Source organism: Choloepus didactylus, chromosome 17 (assembly GCF_015220235.1).
Source record: "Choloepus didactylus isolate mChoDid1 chromosome 17, mChoDid1.pri, whole genome shotgun sequence".
In the NCBI taxonomy this organism is placed as follows: domain Eukaryota; kingdom Metazoa; phylum Chordata; class Mammalia; order Pilosa; family Megalonychidae; genus Choloepus; species Choloepus didactylus.
Window position 1 is genome coordinate 43324074 of NC_051323.1, and position 27499 is coordinate 43351572.

General features: G+C 36.3%; 1 protein-coding gene across 1 annotated transcript in view; it reads right to left on the reverse strand.

Annotated features, from left to right (window-relative positions):
- Window positions 1-5576: 5576 nt before the first annotated feature.
- Window positions 5577-27499, reverse strand: part of LOC119512483 (stonin-1) — a 120372-nt gene continuing 98449 nt past the window's right edge. The window contains 3 exon segments of the mRNA XM_037807181.1: window positions 5577-5777; window positions 20107-20196; window positions 20976-21236. Coding sequence (XP_037663109.1) covers window positions 5670-5777; window positions 20107-20196; window positions 20976-21236 — 459 coding nt within the window. The 3' untranslated portion in view covers window positions 5577-5669.

Sequence of the window (27499 nt, forward strand, 5' to 3'; positions counted from 1 at the left end):
GCTAGTGTTCAAGTATTTCTCTGAGATATGACAACAGAATACTAACCATATTTCTTTACAAATACAAAATAAACTTTTTGATTCATACATAATCCAGAACCAAAACTAAGAAAAAAAGCAGAAAGAAAAAATAAAATCTATTCCTATGGAGAAACTATTTAAAATATGCACTCTTAGTCCAAAGTGCTAACATATATATTCTGAAATTAACTTTCATGATCTTTATTTTCTATTTTATAACTTCCTAAGTTGTAATAGGAGTCAGATTTTATTGTTCCCCCCTCACTTTCATTCCCATAGCTTTTCAGTCACTAAGACCCACCAATTTTTCCTTTTGTGTTCCACATCAGTTCTTTATTTTGCATTCCTAATTCCACTCCCACCTCTCAAGCCATCCCCCACCTTCCCCTGGACTATTATATCTCCCTAATTTTTCTCTATAGCCAATCTTTTCCATGTTCACATGCTCATACCCACCACCACTGATTAATCTTCCTAAAATCCCCCCTCATTTCATTACATACCTGCACAAAAGTCCTGAGAAGTTCATCAGTACCTATAAACTTAAGGTTTAGCTCCTAGCCTAACATTCAAAGAGCTCCAGAATCCATCCTCAAATCTGCTCACTTTATCTCCTGCTGTTTTCCTAAATGAAACAAACTGTTCCACTAACTCTTCCCCAGCCATGCGCTCCGTGTCTCCATACTGGTGCCCATGCCCTTCTTACCACCTAGAACACCTTCTTCCTTATCATCCTCTTCCCTGAATCTTTTGAGGCACAGCTCCAGGTTTATCTTCCTTATCAAGCTCCCCTTAATCCACCCCCTCCCTAACCACTATAGTCAATGCTCTAGTCCTTTTGGGAAATAAAGTTGGGCATAAATAATATCATCTGCAATGGTCTCTCTCTTTGGACTTCTTTAGCTTTTATCATCTGTATCACTCATTTGTCTTTTACCCTACACAGCTGGGTATTAGTAATTAGTTTTATATGTACATCTGATGTTTCACCTAGGTATATTATAAATGCTTTTAGTGATAGATTAAACTCTTATTTCCACCACTGTATCTATTCTAGTTTCTTCGACATGGTAGTTAATGATTTTTTTTTAGTTGATACGCTTCTGTAACTGAAATATGAGTCCTTGTTAAGAAGCATTTCCCTTATGAAATGGTCCCATAGAGAGTGTCTGTATTCTTATTCTGTATAATCTCATACATAAAACAATCAAATGCTCAAGAAATTTATTTCTATTTTGTATTTTTCTTTTACCATGTTTAAAATTGTCACCAATTGGTTGTAAAATGGCTAAAACGGGTTAATCAATCTGGAATAACGCATCTAAACTTACAAAATACTTATTAAAGGCATTGATACTTTGTCTTCCATTCATAATATTAGCTCTAATGGTCCTGGTTTTAGTTTCCTCCAAAATGTGTTAAGTTCACATGTAAATTAGGACTATGTCCCAAAGATTTCAATATTATGTGTTCATAATTAGAACTAATCTTTTCTTCAAAATGTGGGGTATTAAAATATCTCATTTTTCCTAAGAGTTACTACCATGGGTTTTTAGTTACAATTTAGCTTTTTAGCTATAAATCACAAAGTTCCCATATGGCTTAGATTATATTTACATGAAAATAATCATAATAACCTGAGTCAAAATTAAATCCCCCACTAAATTCCCCTGCTCAACACCCCAATTAACTGTTTGCTATCCACTCTAAAGTTAGTTTTCGTACATAATTTAACCTACTAAAAATGAGTGCTTCAGTTAGAACTGGAGTCCTGTTACCATATGGAGTCTGAGTTACACAAATTATTATTTACATACATTATACCCCTGATCTAAGGTGTTCTGCACATTGAATAAAATAGGTAAAGTTGGTATCCCAGGCAAGGTCAGTTGGTCAGTCCCTAAGAAACTAACTCTGTGTGAAGGTCACCAAGGTCTTCTTTGCCTACAGGGGGAGATGGAAAATATGTAAGAAAGCACCATAGGGTATGAGGTTGAGAAAAGTTTGAGAACTTCTCAAAGTGTACTGGCCTAGGAATTAAGAAATTTGATACTTTTCACAAATTTTATTTTACACTGAGCAAACTATAACCTCTATGAGAGAAACTTTTCCTCCCTATAAAAGGACATAGGATAACACTTGCCAAGGTATTATATATATAAAAACTTAGAAACCTACTTCAAAATATTTTGTCATAAAATGTTTTAGCTTGGACAAGATGACGACATTCCTGAGAATAAAGTACCACAATAGCAAAGCCAAGTCTCAGGTAAACTTCCCTGATTTATATGGTTTAATAAATAATTTTCTCTTTTAAAATGAACAAAATTTGCCCCATTTTTTTAGTATATGGGCTCAGAATATTTTTTAAACTGTGGGTTATGACCCATCAGTAGCTAGTGAGATCAATTTAGTGTGTCAAGACCATCATTTTTTAAAAAAAATTAACAACAAAATCTAGTAGAAAATGTAGGAGGGCATCATGTGCTAAAATCCTGCATGATTTTCTAAACTTCTGTTTCAGTTGTGTGTGTGTAGGTGCATGTAAACATATATTGGGTTGTTAAAGTGTGAATCCTGGTAGAGAAATTTTGACAACTGCTGACCTAGACAACTTCTGAAAAACTAGGATTTCTTTCTAGCGTTATTAGATACTAGTGAAAGGGCGCCAAGACCAAAATATTCAGGAATCTTAGTTCTCTCTTCAGTCACCACCAAAACTGTCATCACTTAGCATATAAGGACAATTATTATTGGGCTTTGTTGTGTTTTGTGGTAAGTCTACTTTTAAACTGATTGTTGTTTGCATTTGTAAAAAAATCAGGGGCATGAGGGCATATGGAGATGCAAATGGGACAACCATGACTTTTTTCCTAATGATAAAATGTTCAACATTTTATAAAGTTTTTATAAAATGCCATCAAACCCAAAAAACAAACAAACACTGAAGCAAAGTGAGATTTTAATATTCACAGTGGAAAGGAGAAAAGGAATTTTAGAAACTATTACTGCCTCTCCTCAGCACTTGAATCAACCCATTAAAACCCGTTTCTGGGGTGAGTGCACCCATGTCAATAAATTCAGCCCTTAACTGACAATAACACTGGCCTATGGCAAATACAGAATAACCAAGAATAAGAGAAGAAAATGCACTACTCAGTTCTGGAGGGGATACATTTCAGGGACAAACACAAAGAATAAGTGCCTTCTTTTTGCCTTCCATGTGGAGAAGATGGATATTCCACGGTAGGCAATACCCTTGAACAGAACTCTTGGCTCCTCGGAGTTCTCAAGAGCCAGAGAAGGATCTGGAATAGCAGTGATGGTAGGGAAAAAAATAATCACTCTGATGACGAAGAGGGCATACATGGAGAATATGATACAGTCAGGGGACCAGCCCACTTACTAATACTAACCAAATCCTCACGCAGCTGCCAGAGACAAAACCTCATCCACACTGTCCAAGACCCAGAAGATATTTGTCCAGATTCTGAAAAGTCCTAAGAGCTGCCGAGTTCCTTGGATAGGACAGAATAAATGCTGGAATAAAGTAAACTCTCCAAGTAGAGTTGCTTCCTGAAAAGAAATGGGAAATTGACCCTAACTCTTAAAGAACTTTCATAGAGATAACCTACTCATCCCAGCACTGCTTTGTGTGTGAGAATTACTGTCCAGAAGAACACCAGGCAGAGTCAAAACTAGGGCTTCTCACTGGGGGAGACCATTGTAGTAGGCCAATCCCTCAATCTACGGGCTTGACCTTATGAAGTTTGTTACTACAAAGGAGAGGCTAAGCCTACTTAAAATTGTGCCTAAGAGTCACCCCCAGAGAACCTCTTTTGTTGCTCAGATGTGGCCTCTCTCTCTAAGCCAACACTGCAGGTAAACTCACTGCCCTCCCCCAATGTGGGACATGACTTTCAGGGGTATAAATCTCACCTGCAATGTGGGACATGACTCCCAGGAATGAGCCTGGATCCAGCATTGTGAGATTGAGAAAGGCTTTTTGACCAAAAGGGGGAAGAGAAATGAAACAAAATAAAGTTTCAATGGCTGAGAGATTTCAAATGGAGTCGAGAGGTCATTCTGGAGGTTATTCTTATGCATTATATAGATATCTCTTTTTAGTTTTTAATGTATTAGAATAGCTAGAAGGAAATACCTGAAACTGTTGAACTGCAATCCAAGATCCTTGATTCTTGAAGACAATTGTATAACTATATAGCTTATATGGGATATCTGTGTGACTGTGAAAACCTTGTGGCCCACACTCCCTTTATCTGGTGTATAGGCAGATGAATAGAAAAAAGGGGGACAAAAAGTAAATGAGTAAGGGATGGGGGGATGTTTGGTGTTCCTTTTTACTTCTGTTTTTATTATTTTTACTGCTTGGAGTAATGAAAATGTTCAAAAAATTGATTGTGGTGATGTACAACTATATGATGATAATGTGAACTGATTGTACACTTTGGATGATTTTATGGTATATGAATATACCTCAATAAAATTGCATAAAAAAAAACCAGGCTTCTAGACAGAGACCATGTGTACCCTACCTGCTAAAGCAGTGATGGGGGAAATGTTTCTTTGAGGGATCTGAAGATCTACCAAGGAAGAGACTGTTTTGCTTTGTTTTTTTTCACTATAGGAAAATTGGAGTTATTTGGTTTTCTTGCTTTTTTTGTTGTTGTTGTTTGTTTTGTTTTTTTGCTTTCTCTCTCCAATTTCAAGACAGTATCCAGGTCACCTTATCTCAAATGAGACTGCCTGGCCAAAGCAGAAGCTTCCTGAAAAGAACATCTCTCCTTGACTTTTGTTTCAGAAGACCTAATCTCAATAAGGGGATTCTGTTAGGAAAAAGAAAAACAGTGCCTTTTTCCATTACAAGAAAAGGAGAAAAAAGTAGGAAGAAATGAACTTTTTCCTTGGATTAGGAAGAAAACAGAAGTCTGAAGTTTCAAGATGTAGATCAGGAACCCAACCAAACTCCTTCACAATTCCCCAAAGAGAGCAAAATTTGAAGAGGATGTCTTTGCCATGTTGTAAGCCCAGGGAGACTGATCCTTAGCTCCAGAGATCCTAGCCTCAGCAAAGATTTTCAAATTCAGTTCAAATATAGTATAGGATCAGCAGGGCCTTCTGCCTCCAAGGGAGTTTGGACTTGCACAATCAGCATTACATCAATGATTAGTGTAGACTGACAACACAGATAACCCTTCAAATATCTTGCTACTATGAAGACTCCTCAGGACCTTTTGGTACCATGATTTGGGAGAGGTGGGAGGAATACCATCTCAACCTAATAACTGATACTGATGTTACCATGAAGGAGAATTGGAGTCTGATTTAAATTTCACTTCAAGAAGAAAGAAATGTGACATTTCTTCATGCTCCATCACACCAAATGCATCCAGGTTTTAATGGTGTAAATGAGGGTTAAAAAAAAGCCTGTTACAACAATAAACAAAAGAAATATAAAAACGTATATTGGTAACTGCATCTGAATTATAATTTTATTAAATTCCATACAGTGAACTAAAAATTTGAGCAGCTCTCTTTTGGACTATATTTAAAATAAAAGTAAGTTCCATAGTATGTAATATAGTCCCACTGATGTTTACAAAGTTGATGTACTGAGCTCATAAGATTTACCACTCTGCATCACCGATGGCTTTTGCAAATACATAGTCTCTCCCTCCAAAACACATAACACCATCTTTCAAATAGAATTTCCATTTGTTCTTGCTTCGATGAATCTGGAAAGAGAACAACAATCTAAACTGATTAATTTTACAAGTTAAAGAATCATTTACATTTCTTTGCTATATCACATGGGATTATTCTGACCCTAAATGTCAGTTCTTTAAAAGACCATCTGGTGATAGATTATTCATTCACTCAACAAATATTTGAGTTTCTATGTGTCAGATACAGTTTTAGGCACTGGAGATATATCAGTTTAAATATATATATTAAATATAGTACACAATACACATATATAATGTGTGTATACAACAGACAAAATTAATGCCTCTGGAGAGTTTACATTTAAGTAAGGAGGGGGGAGGCAAAAACTAAATAAATGAGTAAATTATAGAGAATATTAAAGGTAACAAGTGCTATGAATAAAATAGAAGCAGAAAAGGAGATTCAGAAATATAGAGGTGAGGTTGCAATTTTATATTGGACAGCCAGCGTGGGCCTGAATTATGAGGTGATATTTGAGCAAAGACTTGAAGAAAGTGAAGGATAAAGCCAGGAGATATGACTCAAAAGCATTCCAGGCAAACAGAAGAGAAGTGCAAAGGCCCTAGGGAGAAACATGCATGGATTGTTCAAGAACAGCAAGGAGACCAGTACATCTGCAAAGAAATAAACAGGGGCAGATGTTAATATTATCAGAAATGTTAAAAAATCTTGTTTCATTATGAAGAAGAAAGTCACAATATAGGCATACCTCGGAGATATTATGAATTCAGTTCTAGACTACTACAATAAAGCAAGTATCAAAATACAGTGAGTCATACGAATTTTTTGGTTTCCCAGTGCTTATAAAAGTTATGTTTATTCTACATTGTAGTCTACTAAGTGTGCAACAGCATTATATCTTAAAAAAAAAAAAAGTACACACCTTAATTTAAAAATACTTTATTTCTAAAATTTGCTGAGCCTTCAACAAGTTGTAATCTTTTTGCTGATGGAGGGTCTTGGCTTGATGTTGATGGATGCTGAAGGATCAGGGTGGTAATTGCTGAAGGCTGGAGTGGCTGTGACAATTTCTTCAAATAACACAACAATGAAGTTTACCTCATCAGTTGACTCTTCCTTTCACAAAAAGATTTCTCTGTAACATGCAAAGCTGTTTGACAGCATTTTACCCAGAATTGAACTTTCAAAATTGGAGTCAATCCTCTCAAACCCTGCTGTTGCTTTATCAACCAAGTTTATATAATATTCTAAATTCTTTATTGTCATTTCAATAATGTTCACAGGATCTTCATCAAGAGTAGATTCCATCTCAAGAATCTAGTTTATTATTCCAACCCTAAATGTAAGTTAGGGTCACCCATAAGAAGTAACTCCTCACCCATTCAAATTTTATCACAATTGCAGCGATTCAGTCACATCTTCAGGCTCCACTTCTAACTCTAGTTCTCTTGCCATTTCCACCACAGCTGCAGTTACTTCCTCCACTGAAGTCTTGAACCTCTCAAAGTCAACCATGAAGGTTGAAATCAACTTCTTCCAAACTCTTGTTCATGTTGATATTTTTACCCTCCCCCGTGAACCACTAAGGTGCTTAAATGGCATCTAGAATGGTGAATCCTTTCCAGAATATTTTCAACTTACTTTTCCCACATCTGTCAGAGGAATCACTATGTACGGCAGCTATAGCCTTATGAAATGTACTTCTTAAATAAGACTTGAAAGTTTAAATGACTCCTTGATGCATGGGCTGCAGAATGGATACTGTGTTAGCAGGCATGAAAACAACATTCATTTCACTGTACATTTCCATCAGAGCTCTTGGATGATGAGGTACATTGTTAATGAACAGTAATATTTCAAAAGGAATCTTTTTTTCTGAGCAGATCTCAACAATGGGCATAAAATATTCAGTAAACCATGCTGTAAACAGATGTGCAGGCATTCAGGTTTTGTTGTTCCATTTACAGAGCACAGGCAGGGAAGATTTATCATAATTCTTAAGGGCCTAGGATTGGTAAATGAGCACTGGCTTCAACTTAAAGTCAACCAGCTGAATTAGCCCCTAAGAAGAGAGTCAATCTATCTTCTGAAGCTTTGAAGGCAGGCATTACTTCTCCTCTCTAGCTATGAAAGGCCCAGTGGCATCTTCTTCCAATAGAAGGCTTTTTTGTCTACACAGAAAATCTGTTGTGTAGTGTAGTCACCTTCAACAATGATTTTAGCTAGATCTTCTGGATAACTTTCTGCAGCTTCTACATCAGCACTTACTGCTTCATTTGCACTTTGATGTTATAAAAAAGGCTTCTTTCCTCAAACTTCATGAATCAACCTCTGCTAGCGTCAAACTTTTCTTCTGCAGTTTCCTCACCTCTCTAAGCCTTCACAGAATTGAAGAGAGTCAGGACCTTGCTCTGGATTAGACTCTGGCTTAATGGAATGTTGTGACTGGTTTGATCTTTTTATCCAGACCACTAAAACTTTCTCCATATAAACAAAAAATGCTGTCTCACTTTCTTTTCAATCGTGTAGCATTTTTAATTTCCTTCAAGAACTTTTCCTTTGTATTCACAACTTGACTAAGTGATGCAAGAGGTCTAGCTTCTGGCCGACCTTGGCTTTCAACAAGCCTTCCTCTCTAAGCTTAATCATTTCTCGCTTTTGATTTAAAGTAAGAGATATGTGACTCTTGCTTTCAGTTGACTTCAGAGGCCACTGTAAGGTTATTAATAGGCCTAATTTCAATACTATTGTGTCTCAGGGAATAGGGAGGCCAGATGAGAGGGAGAGAGATGGGGAACAGCCAGTCTGTGGAGCAGCAAGAACACATACAACATTTATCGATTAAGTTCATCATCATATATGGGCACAGTTCATGGTACCCCAAAATAATTACAATAGTGACATCAAAGATTACAGATCACAGATCACCATAACAGACATAATGATAATGAAAAAGTCTGAAATATTGTGAGAATTACCAAATGTGACAGAGACACCACAAAAGTGAGCACATGCTGTTAGAAAAGTGGCACCAATAGATTTGCTCCATGCTGGGTTGCCACAAGCCTTCAATTTATTAAAAAAAAAAAAAAAAAAAACCACAATATCTGTGACATGCAAGAAAATGAAGTATATCTGTAAAGCACTGAGCAAGGTCAGAAGATACTGTTTATAATCTATTAGATTCTGCTGGGTATACTTAGGATTCAGTAAGTCAGCTTAGACACAGACGAAATTTAAAAACAGGAAATCCCATGGACGTGTCATGGATGTCCCGGAAGGAGAAGAGAAGGGAAAAGGGGCAGAACAGTGGAGGAAATAATCAATGAAAATTTCCTATCTGTTATGAAAGACAGAAAATTACAGATTCAAGAAGCACAGCATATCCCAAACAGAATAGATGCAAATAGATCTCTGCCAAGACACTTAATAATCAAAGACAAAGAGAATTCTAAAAGCAGCAAGAGAAAAGCAATCCATCACATACAAGGGAAGCTTGATAAGACTATGTGCAGATTTCTCAGTAGGAGAGAAGGCAGTGATACGATATATTTAAGACAGTGAAAAAGAGAAACTGCCAACCAACAATTCTATATCCAGCAAAACCGTCTTTCAAAAATGAGGGAGAGTTTAAAATATTCTCATACAAACAGACACAGAGAGTTTGTTAACAAGATACCTGCTCCACAGGAAATACTAAAGGGAGCACTACAGACAGGAAATGACAGGAGAGCACAATATTGGGTGATGGTAGCACAATAATGTAAGTACACTAAACAAAAATGACTGTGAGTACAGTTGAAAGAGGAAGGTTAGGGCCACACAAGACATCAAAAGGAAAGATAGAAGATAAAGACTGGGACTGTGTAACTTAGTGAAACCTAGAGTGCTCAATGATTGTTATTAAATGCACAAATATGTTTTTACATGAGGGAGAACAAATGAATGTCAACTTTGCAAGCTGTTAAGAATGGGGTGGTATTGGGGAAAAAATACAATCAATGCAAACTAGAGTCTATAGTTAACAGTAACATTGTAATATGCCTCCATTAATTGTAACAAAGGCAATATATCAAAGCTAAATGTCTTTATAAGAGGGGGATATAAGGGAGGGGTATGGAATTCTTGGCATTGGTGGTGTTGTCTTTTTTATTGTATTTTCTTTTAATTTTATTTTTTTTCTTTTGTTGCTTTTTAGTTGTCATTTTTTTTCTTTTTCTTTTTACTTTTTTCACTTCTCCTTTCTTTATGGAAGAAATGGAAATGTCCTTATATAGATATTGATGGTGAATGCCTAACCGTGTGATTATACAGGAAACCATTCATTGTTTATACTTAGGATGGAATGTAAGCTATGTGAATAAAACTGTAAAAAAATAAACAGGGGTGCTGGATAAAATGTGGAGAAAGGGATGTACCAATCACCATTGGTAGGGAGGCAGAATGGTGCAGTCCATCTGGAGGGCAGTGTGGTGTTTCCACAGGAAGCTAAGCATGGGGGTGCCATATGGTCCTGCAACTCAGTTACTGGGTATATATTTGGAAGAACTGAAAAGAGGGACATGAATGGACATTTGCACAGTGGGGTTTATGGTGTCAGTATTCACAATCTGCAGTAGATGGAGGTAGCCTAAGGGTACTTTGACTGATAAACAGAATAACGATCTGTGGTGTACACATACAATGGAATATTGAGCTGCTACAAGAAGGGATGAAGTTGTGAGGTATGCAACTAGGTGACAGGACACTGAGGACACTATGTTGAGTGAAATAAACCAGAAATGAAAAGACAAACATTATAATGCCTCACTAATATGGACTAACTATAACGTACAAACTCAGAGTATTGAGTCTGACAGCAAAAGTTATCAGGGAAAGGCTTATCCTAGATTGTAAGCTCTTAGAGCAGTCACATCTTTTCCTGAGTTGTAATGGTTATTTCTAAATTCTGAGATGCTGAGCTCTTTGTGTAAACCTGGTCAGTCCTGGAACTTTAGGTATATGTGTGACACCAGACACTAAGAGCCAGAGTCTGGCAGCTATGAATGTCAGCATTACCCCATACAGCATATGTTAAGGAGTCTGAAGAAAGAGATGAGACTTCAGTTAGAGATATGAATGAAATAGACTTGGTTAGAACTAAGGTATTTCAGACTAAAGGGTAAAGGACGAGAGTGACAGTGTTTTTAAAACTTCAACTTCTGTGTTAGACCAAAGGAAGAGATGTTTATTAGGTGCAAAAACTGTATTTTTTGTAACACTATATAATTTAACTTGTATGGTTAGTTTATTCAAACAACATAATTACAAGGAACACTTAATAGGGAGTGAAATCTGGTTGGTTTGTACAGGTTAGTGTGAAGCCCCAATACATTCCAGAGTAATTTGGGCAGAGAATAAAAATGTATTTTCAAAGTCCCCTTAAGGGACTGGGGGAAAATGTGGAAATAAATTTCCCCACCTGGGGAATTAATGATATTCTCACAAGCATTGGGGGCTAGCAATTTAGAAGGCTGAGCCCTCCATCTTGGGGCTTGCCCATATGAAGTTTGTTACTGCAGAGGAGAGGCTAAGCCTACTTATAATTGTGCCGAAGTGTCACCCCAGAGATCCTCTTTTGTTGCTCAGATATGGCCTCTCTCTCTAACTCAACTTGGCAGGTGAACTCACTGCCCTCCCCACTACGTGGGACATGACGTTCAGGGGTGTAAATCTCCCTGGCAACATGGGACATGACTCATGGGGATGAGCTTGGCCCTAGCATTGTGGATTGAGAAAGCCTTCTTGCATCAAAAGGGGGAGCTGAAATGAATCAAAATAAGTTTCAGTGGCTGAGAGATCTCAAATAGAGTCAAGAAGTCATTCTGAAGCTTATTCTTATGTATCATATAGATATCCCTTTTAACTTTTTAGTGTATTGGAATAGCTAGAAGGAAATACCTGAAACTGTTGAACTGCAACCCAGTAACCTTTAGTCTTGAAGATGATTACATAACTATATAGCTTACACTCTGTGACCATATGATTGTAAAACTTGGTGGCTCCCACTCCCTTTATACAGTGTATGGACAGATGAATAGAAAAATGAGGACAAAAAATAAACGTATAGTAGGCAGGGATAAGGGGTATGGGATGTTTTGGGTGTTCTTTTTTTTTTTTTTTTTAATCATCATTTTATTGAGAGATATTCACATACCACGCAGTCATACAAAACAAATCGTACTTTCGATTGTTTACAGTACCATTACATAGTTTACATTCATCACCTAAATCAATCCCTGACACCTTCATTAGCACACACACAAAAATAACAAGAATAATAATTAGAGTGAAAAAGAGCAATTGAAGTAAAAAAGAACACTGGGTACCTTTGTCTGTTTGTTTCCTTCCCCTATTTTTCTACTCATCCATCCATAAACTAGACAAAGTGGAGTGTGGTCCTTATGGCTTTCCCAATCCCATTGTCACCCCTCATAAGCTACATTTTTATACAACTGTCTTCGAGATTCAAGGGTTCTGGGTTGTAGTTTGATAGTTTCAGGTATCCACCACCAGCTACCCCAATTCTTTAGAACCTAAAAAGGGTTGTCTAAAGTGTGCGTAAGAGTGCCCTCCAGAGTGACCTCTCGGCTCGTTTTGGAATCTCTCTGCCACTGAAGCTTATTTCATTTCCTTTCACATCCCCCTTTTGGTCAAGAAGATGTTCTCCGTCCCACGATGCCGGGTCTACATTCTGCCCCGGGAGTCATATTCTACGTTGCCAGGGAGATTCACTCCCCTGGGTGTCTGATCCCACGTAGGGGGGAGGGCAGTGATTTCACCTTTCAAGTTGGCTTAGCCAGAGAGAGAGGGCCACATCTGAGCAACAAAGAGGCATTCAGGAGGAGACTCTTAGGCACAAATATAGGGAGGCCTAGCCTCTCCTTTGCAGCAATTGGGTGTTCTTTTTTACTTTAACTTTTATTCTTATTCTTTTTTGTGTGTGGTAATGAAAATGTTCAAAAATTGAATGTGGTGATGAATGCACAACTATATAATGGTACTGTGAACAAGTGATTGTATACCATGGATGACTGTATGGTATGTGAATATATCTCACTTAAACTGAATTTAAAAAAAAAAAACTCTCTCTCTCTCTCTCTCTCTCTCTAACATACACACACACACACACACACACACACACACACACACACACACACACACAAACACACACGCCCTACATTGTCCCAAAAGCCAGCAACGTTTAATGGGGAAAACCCGAAAGCATTCCCACTAAAATGAAGACATAGACAAGGACCCCATCTAATACCCAACTTCTTAACAAACACTCTAGAAGTTCTAGCCAGTAGAGGTACTAGCCAATGCAACTAGACAACAGAAAAAGAAGTAAAGACATATGTATTGGAAAAGATGAAATAAATTTGCAGATGCAATCACTGTATATCTGAAAAATCCAAGATAATCAATGAAAAATTACTAAAAAAGAATTCAGTACTGATACAAAATTAATATGGAAAAATTAATAGCCTTCAATGTATATAAGCAACAGTTAGAAGATATAGCTGAAGACCCTGTTTACCTCAGCACCAAGAAAATAGCTAAGATAAACCATCCTTAATAAACTTAAGAAATATGGGGCTTTATCACCCTTGTACCACAGGAACTGCTATCCTCTTCACTTTCCCATTCCTACCTCAGATCATTCACCTTTCTTCCTCCCTTAAAAAAACCCAGTTTAGATCCGATGTCACCAAACTGTATCTTCTACTACTACTCTTTGTTGCAGGACCCTGTTTCCCCTCATTATTTGAGGATTTTCGTTTCTGGTTCCCAATCACAGTCTCCAACAGCACCCTGTCAAATCCTGGTGATTTCAATATCCACAAAGATGATCTTTCCAAATATCCTGGCCTCTCAGTTACTTGACTTTCTCTTCTCCACTTACTTTGTCCCTCCACCCTACCCCACCACTTAAAAATTATCAATATAACTACAAGTAACTATTAGGAAGTTACCAAGCACCAAACCTCTTTATAATCTCAATTTCAATCACCATGCTATCCAACCATAATTACCTATCTTTCCAGCCTGCTCCTTCTGAAACCTGTAACATTTCTTTAGCCCTACCAAGACCTAAAATCCTTTGGCCCTACCATCTTTTCCACTGTTCCAGCCTCCCCCTATATCCTCACTTTCCTCCAAACCCAATTTAAATTCTTTAATCTATCACTGTAATCCTCCCTTGCCCCTCTCTTTGTTGTTCTACTTGTTCAACTAAACAAACAACCCTGATTAAATACAACTTTCCTATTTACTCTGTGTCCACATGCATACAGTTGATCTTGGCTGGAAAAACACATGCCCCAGCTATGCTGATTAGTTTCACTATAAATTTTATTGATCATTAAATTCAAATGATTTCTCATTATCACCTGGAAAACATAATAGTTACCTAGTCCATTCACACTCTCATCTGCCTAGATCCTTGCTACAGGTCCACAGACCACACTGCAACATTAGTCTCACCTGGAAGCTTGTTACAATTGCAGAGCCCCAGCTGCCTCCCCAGACCTACCATTCAGAATCTGCATTTTAACAAGATCTTCTTGTGACTTGTGTTTACATTACAGTTTGAGAAGCACTAACCCAGATGACTATTTCATTCCATCTTATCTCTCGTCAAGTGTCTGATACTTCCTCTTCCATACTCACTCTATGCTTCTATTTTCTCAGTTAAAAAAAGTAGTCAGAAAAGAATTTTCATAAGCTCCCACAAACACATCTACTCACCTACCAGCATCTGTGCCATATACTCTGCCTTCTTTCCTTTTATTGGAGATGAGTTGTCTGACTCTTAGTTAAAGCTAGTCCCTCCACCTGACACTAAATTTCATCTCTTTTTAACCTTCTCAAGGACATCACTCTAGCATTTCTCCCATCTCATCTACAATAGCAATTTTTGCCTCTCTACTGAATACTTCCTATTAGCCTATTCTCTAGCAACTACCTTATTTCTCTTATTTCTCTCCTTCCATTTGCAATAACACTCCCTGAAAATAATTATCTACTCTTGTTAGTTTCTCTCCTCTTGTTCTTTTTTTTTTTTTTTTTTTTAAACTTCATTAGACTGAACTTTATAATATGCGAAGTTCATTCTTTCTTGAATCCATCCAAATCAGGCTGTCAACCCCAACTCTGCAGTGATACAGCAAGGTTACTGTGCCAATTTGGATATATTACACCCCCCAAGAAAAAGCCATGATCTTTTAATACAATCTCATGGGATACTGGGATTAGGTTGTTTCCATGGAGATGTGATCCACCCAACTTGAGTGACACCTTTGGTTAGGGTGTGACCTCTGATTGAATGTTTCCATGGAGGTGTGGCCCCGCCCATTCAGTGTGGGTCTTGATTAGTTCACTGGAGCTATACAAAAGAGCTGACAAACAGAAGGAACTCATAGCAGCTTAGAGAGACATTGTGAAGACAGCTGTTGAAAGCTGATGCTGACATTTTGGAGTATGCCATTTTGAAATGCAACCTGGGAGCAAGCAGATGCCAGCTACGTGCCTTCCCACCTAACAGAGGTTTTATAGATGCCAATGGCCTTTCTCCAGTGATGGTATCCTACTGTTGATGCCTTTTGTTGGATACTTTATGGCCTGAAGATGGCAACTTTGTAACCAAATAAACCCCCTTTATAAAAGCCAATCCATTTCCGGTATTTTGCCATAATGGCAGCATTAGCAAACCAGAACAGTTACCACCAACACATTGGTAAATCCAATGGTCAATTCAGAGACTTCATTTTACTTGACCTATTGGCAGCATTCAACACTCCCTTCTTTTTGGAATGCTTTCCTCACTTGGCTTCTAGAACACTTCTGGTTTTCTTCCTAACTCTCTGGCCACTCGGTTTCCTTTTCTGATTCCTTCTTCGTCTCTTACCTCTAAATTTTAGAGTGTACATGGTCTCTTTCAGTTTATTTTCACTCCCTTCATGATCTCATCTAATCGCATTGTTTTTAACACTATCTAAAAATTTGATGACTTCCCTAATTTTTTGTCTCCAGCTCACACCTCTCCCCTTAAACTCCAGATTCTCATTCAACTGTCTTGGCATTTCTTTCTGGATGCCTAATAGACATTTCAAGCAAGTTTAAAACTAGGACATTTCTCCCCAGATCTCACATTCTTAGCCAGCTCAGTAAATGCCACTCATTCTTCTAGGTGCTCAGGCAAAAATCTTAGAGATGTTCTTTATGCCTCCTACTCACACCCCATATCTGGATCCACCAATAAATGCTAGATATACCTATAAACCATAATCATATTCCAACCAATTCTACCACCTCCACTACCATTATTCTTGTTTAAGCCACGATCCTCTTTCCCCTAGATTAACAGCTTCATAACTACTTTCCCTGTTTTCACACTTGTTGCCTTGCAGTCTACTATATGTACAACAGCCAATATGATCCTGTTAAAAACATAGGTCAGTTATAATTTCTCTACTCAAAACTCTCTAATGACTTCCCATCCAGAATCTAAAGCCCTTCCTGTGGACTGCAAGATTCCTCACTTCCTCTCACTTACTGTTCTGGCCTCCTCACTGTTCCCTGAACACACAGGCATTCTCCTACCTCAGGGCCTTTGTATTTGCTATTCCCTTTGTCCATAATGCTTTCCCCCAAATATCTTCATGGTTCATTTCTTTACCTCCTTCTGATCTTTACCCTATCATGTTCTCCATAAGGCCTCCCCTGGACAACCCATCTAAAATTGCAACTACCCCTACTACCCCTCCCAAACATCATTAAAATATCAAATTCTATAAATTTAATGTGACTCCAATAAAAATACTAGTAGGGCTTTGTTTTGATTCAGACAAGCTTATTCTGAAGTTAACATGGAAAAATAAACAAGAATATCCAGCGAAGATGCATTACTCCTACCAATAATTAAATCAGTGTAGTTTTAATTTGATGACTCCCCTAATTTTTTGTCTCCAGCTCACACCTCTCCCCTTAAACTCCAGATTCTCATTCAACTGTCTTGGCATCTCTTTCTGGTTGCCTAACAGAAATTTCAAGCAAGTTCAAGCAGGCCCATGGACAGAAAAAACAATGGAACAAAACAGAAAGTCAAAAAGTAGACCCAAATCTATTTAAAAATTTCATAGATGATAAAAAAATTATCTCTTATAAGTGGAGACAAAATAGAATTTTCAAAATAGACTTAAATTTGAAACCTATGTCACATTATATACCAAGATTAATGCCAAATGGATCAAGACTTAAATATAATAAAAGAAACCAAATGTTTCATCAGATACCATTGGCAAGACTATAGGAAAAGAGGCACTCTCAAATGTTACTGTTGGGAGTATACAATGGAACCACCCTCCTGGAGAACATTTTGGCAATTTCTAACCAAATACATTTGCCCTTTGACCCAGTAATCCCACTTCTGGGGATTTATTTAATAGATGTACCTATGAAAATATAAAATTTCTTATGTACATGGTAATTCAATAGCAAAAGGTTGAAAATAACCCAATATTTTTTGGCCATCAATAGGAAACTGGTTAAATAAAGTTTACTACATCCTACAATGGAATATTATACAGCTATAAGAAATATTAGCACAAAGAGATCCTTCTTATATGAAGAGATCGCCAAGATACATTGTTAAGAAAAAAAGGCAAGATACAGAATACAGTGTTTTCTGTGCTACCTTTTGTGCTTCTACTTAAATAAAGAAACTCAGTAAATATATTAAGAAACTAATATAACTGGTTACTTGGTTGCACTCAGGCAGAACCAGGGAGGTACTAATAGGAAAGGCAGCTGGTGAAGGGGGTGGGAAGCAGACTTTTCACTGTATACCTTTTTATAATGTTTTGATTTTTTTTTTAATAATGTGACTAGACCATACAAAAAACAAAAATATGTATGTTAAAAATGACTGTGCTACATGCTTAGCAATTAATCATTGCACTAGCATCTAAGGGACAAAGCCGCAACAAAGCCAAGGTTTGATAAACTGTTAAATGAAGATACACCATATTCAAATATTTTCACATCCCAATGTAAAGTGTTCTTTGGCACAGAAACTCCCATCGATAGTAAAACGTTTCACGATTAATCTTCCCTAGCATATACTTATTAATTCTTCATTAATCTTAGGCATTTTCTAGGACTCTGGAAAAACATGTCCACATCTTTTAACTAATTCTCATCCAGTATGTAAATCAGTGGCCTTCTCTGGCCCTTTTCCACTACATGTTAATATTTTCAAAATATTTCCCCAATTGTTATCCTATAAATTTATAAATTTTAAAAGTAAATTCCATAAGCTAATAAGAGCCAAATGAAATATGTTTAAGTGCTTCTTAAACTTTAATGTGCATACAAATCACCTAGGAGTCTTGTTAAAATGGGGTGGGACTCAAGATTCTGTATTTCTAACATCCCCCAGGGGAACTGATGCTACTAAGAAGTAAAGCTCTAAAAGAGTATTGAAAAATCTCTTAATTTACTTGAGTTTTGTTTCAATACTACTTGAAACAAGTCAACAAATGGCCAGAATTGGAAGGTTTTCTCTTTATAAAAATTCACTGTAACAGTGTTCCCCCTTTGACCTTTCTAATGTATTCTCTTTATCTTCTCACTTCATCATTCCCTTTTTAGAATTTTTTAATGGTTCCCCATTGCCCTGGTTTCCATTAATTTTATAATACTATTCTTAAAATATTCTCTAATTAGAGTACTCTCAAAAAACTAGATTTGAAACCACTACATATATTACTCCTATCTATCCCCACACGGTTGTTGTAAGAAGCAAAAGATGATGTATCAGAAAATACTTGGAAAAAAACAAAGCACTATGTAATTAATTATGAACTATCTTCCACAATGCGACACAATGAAAGATACTATATCCATAATGGTCTAGAAAATTCTTTGTGTCTCTGTGAAATGCATATATAATTTAGTGCCCTATAATGTTTTCTTCATAGAAGGTCATGCAGTGTCAGTAAGAAACTAAAAGAAGTTTCCAACTAAGAACATCCCTTTTCTATTGCCTATTCTTTCTTATGCATCTATTGTCTTTTCTATCTGTATAAAATGTAATAGGTGAAAAAGAGATTTTGTTTTTTAGAGAAAAGGATTCTCTAAAATTTTACACAATTCAAAGCATTAAACTTTGTTTCTCCTGAGAATATTCAAATTGTGACTGGGGGAAAAAAAAACCCAAAGATTAGTCCATCTACATAATCATAGCAGTTTTTGTTTTGTTTTGGTTTTGTTTTGTTTTTACACAAAAGAAAACAGTAGCATTACTTTTCAGTTGCTAAAGTTAAAATGCTACTAACAAATCTCTAGGTTTGATATCTGACAGACACTTTCAACTCTCCCTTGCCCATCATTCTCTAATGTCCAACTAATCACTAAGCTCACGATTCTTCTGTCATAATCTCTGACTCTTCTAAGTTCTACACCGCCATCCTTAGTCTAGGCTCTTGCTACTTCAAATCCGCACTACCCCTAGTTTACATACCATCTGCCTCTAGTTTACATACCATCTGCCTCTTCCAAATCAGTTTTTAAACCCAATTATAATTTGTTCAATAAACTGCTAAGAAGGGTTATGTCCATCAGACCAACTTTGGATTTCTCCCACCAAGAAATTCCAGTCTGCTTCCTTTACCCCATTCTCCTACAAAGCTTCATTTCCTAATACATCCAAAAAGAAAACCCTTCATTCAAGGCAGAGCTGTCTCTTCATTGTCCCTTGCACAGACTACATTCATTCGGTTCTCTGCCTTTTTATCAGGCTATTCTACCCTGTCTACTCTCCATACTTATCTATATCCTACAAATCATTCAAGGTCCGTTTCAAAGCTCCACATCACCCATGAATGATTTGTGGAGAACGCCAACTACAAATGACTTCTTGCATTTCCTGGCCACTCTAGGACTTACTCTGTGCCATGTTTCTTATCTGATTTACATCCTACTCATCTTAGCATTTGTTTGTATGCCATGTTTTACCATTTGATTTACCAGTCACATATTTTAGCATTCAGTTTACCTGCCATCCTATTGTACAACAATCTATTCTTTTATAGAGAAACATCTTTTTTTCAATAAGACTGTCACCTCAAGAAAAGGACTGGCACATTTTTGGTATCACTGCGACCACACAGCACAATGCTAAATGCAAAACACACTCTTGACTTACAGAATTAAATAGATGTTTCAAGATTAAGTTATCTGAATTGTAACTTACCATCATATTTCCCATGACTTTACATACCTTTCTACTAATAAAAGCAATTAAACCTAAAGTGCAAGACGTGAATACAGTACCTTTTCATACTGACAGACAATTACATTATCCGTGTCAAACAGGTCTGGCACATCCTGCTCACTAACATCATCTCCAGAATTTAAAGGGTCCTAAAGATGAAAGATGATCACATTAAGGAATTTCATGGTGCTCTGAATTTTTTTAAAGAGAGTGACATATATAGAAATAAAAGAACCTGGAAACTTTGCAAGGAGTTTGTATTATTTTTATAATGATCCTGTTAGCTTGAAAATATTTCAAAATAAACAGTTAAGGGGAAAAAAACAACTTGGAAAGATAGAGTAGTATTGTACGTAAAAGCTTGAGTTTTAGAGTCAAGCAGCCTAGGTTTGAATCCCAGCTGGCCACTTACTGGCCAGTGACTGACTATGGGCAAGTTACTAAAACTCTCCTTATCTCAGTTTTCTCATTTGTAAAATGAGGACAGTAATAATAGCCATCAGCCATTAGAAATACTAAATAACATAAGGAAAGTAAGACACAGCATTTCTGGCACATATGTAAGGTCACCATAAATAATAGCTAATAACTACTTACACACTTCTTAATCACCATGTTCAACCCAGATTTTACCACATTTAAAAGAATTAGAGCAGACACTGTATGCTTCTACCCACTGCCTTTTTTAACCCCCACTTCTACCTCCTAAGCCACCCACTATCTCTAGTTAAGGCAACAAACACAGAAGCCAATTCCTAAACATTTAACATTGATCTTAATTACAGTTTAAGATTAAAAGCTTAAATCCTAACATACAAATAAGTCTCATTTCAAAAGACTAAAGACTTGAAATCTTAAGTGTTATTCCTCTTGCCTCCAAAGTACAAATATAAATTTAATAAAGTCTCTGTTCAAAAGTGATCCTCACCTCTTCCACAATGTCTATTTGAGGGTCTTCATTATCACTGCTATTGACAGTTGAATCCTCATTTGATAAACTGTCACCTTCCTCTTCAAGTACCTTCAGATCTTCTGCATCAATAATCCCTAGAAATTCATTCTCATCTACATCTCTCGTACTTCCTATTTCTTCTTTGGAATATAAATCTCCGGTTCCATCTATTTGAATTATTTCATTAATATCATCATCAGTTGACTGAATTCTTAAATCCATCTGAGAATTAGAATCCTAAAAGAGAAATAAATTCAACTAGGTTTGTTGGGGATTGAATCATCTTCTCCACAGCAGGCATGCTCAGTTTCCAATCTCTGGTCCTGTGGGTATGAACCCATTTGTAAGTAGCACCTTTTAAGATGTTATTAGTTAAGGTGTGCCCAACAAAACTGAATGATAGGGGCCTTAATCCAATATGGCTGAAGTCCTTACAAGCAAAAGGAATTGATCACAGAGAAGGAAGCCACAGGGGAAGCAAAAAGCTGGAAGACAGGGAAATCCTGAAGAGAAAGGAGAATAACATCACTACAAGCATTGCCATGTGACAGAAAATCAAGGAACCCCAAAGACTGTCAGCTAGCCAGAAGATACCAACCTCAGATGGAAGAAAGCCTTCTAACCTCTGAAACCATGAACCAATAAATTCTCATTATTAAGCCACTCATCATATAGTATTTGTTTCAGTAGCTAGGAAACTAAAACAAGGTTCAAGTCAAACAAGCTATGAAATAGGAAAGTATTAAATCTCATAGAATTTGAAATTACTTTGTATCAAACATCCCAGAAGTGGTCCCTTAAAATATATCCTGCCCTATAAGATGTTCCCTCCAAATTTTGAATTTTAGCATTCCTACGTAAAATGGGAATAATTCTTTAAGTATAAATAAAATTAAACCTACTTAATCATATATAGACAGCAAATGAGTTAACTGCTTTCACGTACCAGTTTTAGTATAAACCCCCTTGAATTTACAGTATACAAATTATATTATATAGTACCTTTTAGTGCTTAACTACTTCATTTGATTTTTTTCTTTCATAATTCAGATTTTATTGCTTGTTCTGAAAATCAGCACACAGACATTATGAACAATTTGTACACAATTGTTCTGAAAATGTATATACCAAAAACCTAAAAAGCCATATAGTTGTAATTCTTTTCTAAAGTTATTCCAGTGACTTTCCAGCTTAAAATTTGGAGGCAAGTTTTCCCTAAGAGGATATCAAGTACCGGTATCTTCACATGTTGATAAGCTGTTACACTGTTAAGTCCCACTAATTCACAATATCATACACACTGTATACTCACATTTCCAATCTTTCACAGCATATAACAAAGTCATTAGGAAAACTGGACAACCATGACCAAGGATGTTACAGAATACACACAGTTCTGACAGGGAAAGCCAAGATCAGGGAGTAGTTTTAAGAAACAATTATACTAAAAAACATGGGAATAGAAGTAAGTTTAAATTTTCAAGATATATCAAATGCAAGGCTGTGACTCCAAATCATCATTTAGTATGCAATGTATTATAGGGTATAAAAACTACCACCCCTCACTCTCTGGAATGTTAAAGTTGACATCCAGATAGTCAAAGCCTCCATAATTCAATATCCCACCATTTTCTGGTTGTACCAAAAAAAATAAACAACCAACAAATGATTTCTCTTAAAAAAAAAAGTTTCTACTAAAAAACTTGCTTTTACAAAATAGTTGACAAAAATATTCCTTTGGATTGTACAAAAAAGGAGAAACAGGGACCACTGAAAAGACAGGGTATACAATACTAATCAGACTTGGCTTCTTTCTCACTTTTAGTTCCTCCATTTTCTACAGGTTTCTTTAGTTTCTGGGTTAGCCACTTCAGCTTGTTTTCCTTTTGTTCCTCTTTTCCCTTTTGCACTTTTTTGTCTGAAGACTTATCCTCTCCCGCTGCCTTTTTTGACTTCGTTTCCACTTTTGCAGGAGCAGGTTTAGCTGACAACCTTGCCAACCTCCTCTTGGGCTCCTCCTTCCCCACGCCTTCCGCCAAGCTGACCTTCCTCTTGGGCATCTTGGTGGCGGAGAAGGCGCGTGTTGGGTGCTGTGGGCCACAGTGCCCGGAGAGCCTTGATGAAACTGGGCTACTGGCCGCTGCACTCCTCCTGCCACCCAAGCTGCTGGGACCTGTGTTCATTTGATTTTAAACAATAACTTAATGAAGTAGAAAGTACAAACATCATGCTCAATGAATAAAGAAGATATTAATGAAACTCAGTAATCACCTTGGGCCACACTGATATCCTTATCTTCATCTAGCACAACTAACAAATGAGTGTCTGCTATGTATTTACAGGCATTTTCTAATATAAGCCTAGGAGTAACATGCTAAGAGGTAGAGAGTACTATGGTTAAAAAGGTCACAAAGCTAGAGAGAGATGAAGCAAGATTCAAACCCAAGTTTGATTTCCCAGACTACAATTGTAAGCACCAGGCCATACTGCCTTCTAAGTGGTTTGTCATAGGCAGGATAAAAATCAACAAAATTGGAAGCTCCTTAAGAGCAAGGACATTCTTTGGATTACATATTCCAAAGAATCTACAGCAGTTCTTGAGCCATTTTCGTAAGGTCACAGATCCCTTGAAATTTTGGTAAAAGCTCCAGTTGCAATAATACCTCTGGTTGTTTTGAAAGCACCTACTCATGTTGACACAAATTACTTTAGCTTTAAAGATGGGGTACAGAGGTGTAACTTAAGGAAAATGGAAAGGATGGCTTTTGAGCACTCAGTGTGTCTTCACCACATCAGCCTGAAGTGTCTTGGGAATCCACAAGGTCAAGAAGCTAAAGAAGGCCCCCATTAGGGCCCAAGAAGCTTTACTAATATCTGAAGAGAAAACTTTCTTTACATTCCCTCTAAGTCTGTGAAACACAAGTGATGCTTAATACAATGACATTTCAATGATACAACTTCATTCAGTAATCAAAACAGTGTGGTACTAGTATAAGGATAGATATATAGACAAATGGAAAAGATCTGAGAGTCCAGAAATAAACCTAAACATCTTTGGTTAACTGATTTTCAACAAGGGTGCTAAGCATATGCAATGGGAAAGGAATAATCTCTTCAATAAACGGTGCTGGGACGAGATACCCAAATGCACAAGAATGAAGTTGGACCCCTACCTCATACCACATACAAAAATTAATTCAAAATAGATCAACAACCTAATTATAAGAGGTAAAACCACAAAACTCTTAGAAGAAAACATAGAGATAAATATTCTTGATGCTGGATTTGACAATGGATTCTTAAATATGCTTATGAATAAAAACATAAGCAACAAAAGAAAATACAGATAAATTGGACTTCATCAAAAGTAGTAACTTGTGCTTCAAGAGACATTATAAAGAAAGTGAAGACAACCTACAGAACACAAGAAAATATTTGCAAATAATATATCTGATAAGGCTCTAGTATCTAGAATATATAATGAACTTTTCCAAGTTCACCACAAGACAACCCAGTTTTAAAATGGGCAAATGATTTGGACATTTCGCCAAAGAAGATTTGTAAATGACCAAAGAGCACATAAAAAGATGCTCAACATCATTAGCCATCAGGGAAATACAAATCAAAACCAAAATGAGGTTCCATGTCACATTCACTGGGATGCCTACAATCCAAAAAATGGAGAAAACAAGCATTGGCAGGAGGATGTGGAGAAATTGGAAAGCCATACATTGCTGGTAGGATGCAAAATGGTTTAGCCATTGTGAAAAAGAATTTGGCAGTTCCTCAAACACAGAATCATAATATATCCTGGTAATTCTACTCCTAGGTATATATCCAAAAGAAGTAAAAACAGGAATTCAAACAAGTACATGACACAATACCAAAAGGTGGAAATATCCCAGATGCCCAACAATGGGTAAATTAAACAAATTGTGGTGTACACACACACACACCTTGGAATATTATTCAGCCATAAAAAAGAATGAAGTACTAATACATGCTACAATTTGGATGAACCTCACAAACATTATGCAAAGTGAAAGAAGTCAGACACAAAAGATCACATATTGTATGATTCTAATTATATGAAATATCTAGAATATGTAAATCCATAGATAGAATGCAGATTGGTGGTTATAAAGAAGAGAGCAAAGGGAGGAATGAGGAACTACGGCTTAATGGTTAAGGGGTTTCCTTCTGGGAAAATATTCTGGATTTAGACAGTGGTGGTGGTTGCAGAGCACTGTGAATGTACTAAATGTCACTGAATTCTTCGCTTTAAAATGTTATGTGAATTTCACCTCCCAAAAAATAAAGATACAACTTTAACATCCGAATATCTGAATGTATGCAACTTAATTTTTGAGTGGAAAACTTTCTAGGACTCACACTCAAATCACATTCCCTACAATGAACTCCCAAAGTGACCCCCAACAAATTAATAAACTACAAATAGGCAATCTTACATGCAATTGATTTTTACTACACTGGAAACAGATTTCCTTCACAGATAGAATATAAGGAATATAACTTTTAATAATAATTAATGGTTATATCCTCAAAATGGAATTAAGTCCAAATTATAAATATAAAATAACTTTAATTCTGTTCAAAAATAAAGAAAAATCTCTGGCGTTCCACTGCTGCCTATGATGTAAAAAGCTGAAAAGACCATCACTACCACTCTAATAAGTAGCAAAAGCTGGATAAACTACAAAATCACAACTTTTTTGAATCCATCAGAGATCTAGGGTCACAGGGAAGTAAAGGAGCCTAAAATCTAACGAGGGACTGCCCTCAGAAAGCAAGGCATATAGACATATCTCCCTATGAGAAGAAAAATGCCTAGATGTAAATACTGTTTACCTGGGTCTGTCCTTTTTTATTTAAGATAGCATTACATAAAAATAACAAAGGCAAACAAAAAAGCAAAAACAACCAACCATCAAGAAACAAAGTAATCAATAGAATCAGACTCAGATGTTAGAACTGTCAGACTATGATTAATGTGTTAAAGGATCTAGTGGAAAAGGCAGACAACATGCATGAAGAAATGGGGAATTTTAGTGGAGAGATCAAAACTAAAAGAGTAAATGGAAATTCCAGAAATAAAAGCCATGATACCAGAAATGAATAATTTGTTTGAAAGGGTTATCAGTAGACACAACATAGCCAAGGAAAGAATCAAAAGCAAACAGAAAAAATAGGGGAAAAAAAACAGACAGAAAATGACCAACAACTTTTTAAAAAACAACATTAAATATAAATAATTAAACACCAATTAAAAGATGGAGATTATCAGACTGGATTAAAAATGTAACATCTGACCATATGCTGCCTACAAAAAAAAACCCAGTTTAGATATAATGACACAGATAGGTTAAAAGTAAAAGAATAGAAAAAAGATGCACCATACAAACACAATCAAAATAAAGCTGGACTGACTACAAAGATATCAAAAAAAAAAAAAAAAAAAAGTAAATTTCAGAACAAACAATATTACCAGAGATAAAGAAGAACACTAAACAATATTACCAGAGATAAAGAACCTTACATAATGATAAAGGGATCAATTCAAGAAGACATCAATCCTAAATGTTTACAAACCTATCAGCATAGATTCAAAAATACATGAAGCAAAAAGTGATAGAATTGAAAGAATAGATAAATCCACCCCCATAGTTTGAGACTTCAACATTCCTCTCAGTAATCAACAACAACACAAAGACTGAACTTCAGTAAAGACATAAAAGACCTGAACAACACAATTAACCAACTTGACCAAATAGACATTTATAGATTCTTCCTCCCAACAATCTCTGAATGCACATTCTTTTCAAGGGTACACAGAAAGTTTACCAAGATGGGCAATATTCTGGACCAAAAAACAAACCTTGACAAATTTAAAATATACAAAGTATGTTCTCTGGCCACAATGAAATTAAACTAGAAGTCAGTAACTGGAAAATCCCCAAATATCTGGAAACTAAACAACACACTTCTAAAGAACCATGGGTCAAAGAGTAAGTCACAAGGGAAATTAGAAAATAATTTTAATTGAATGCAAATAAAAATTCATTATACTAAAGTATGTGAGATGCAGCTATAGCAGTGCCTAGGAGGAAATTTTTAACATTAAATGATTACATTACAAAAGAACAGTCTCATATTGATGATTTAAGAATACAGATTAAGAAACTAGAAAAGGAGGCTCTAGTTAAACCCAAAGCAAACAGAAAGAAGGATATATAAATAATAATAAAGATAAAAGAGAAATTACTGAAACTGAGGACAGAAAAGAAAACCAATGAAACCAGAAGTTGGTTCTTTGAAAATCAGTAAAATTGATGAAACTCTAGCCAAACTGGCAGAAAGAAAAAAAAAGACACAAACAAACAATATTAGGAATTAAAGAGAGGACATCATATATCCCACAGACATTAAATGGGTAAGGAAATATTATGAACCTTATTTCAATATATTTGATAACTTAGTTG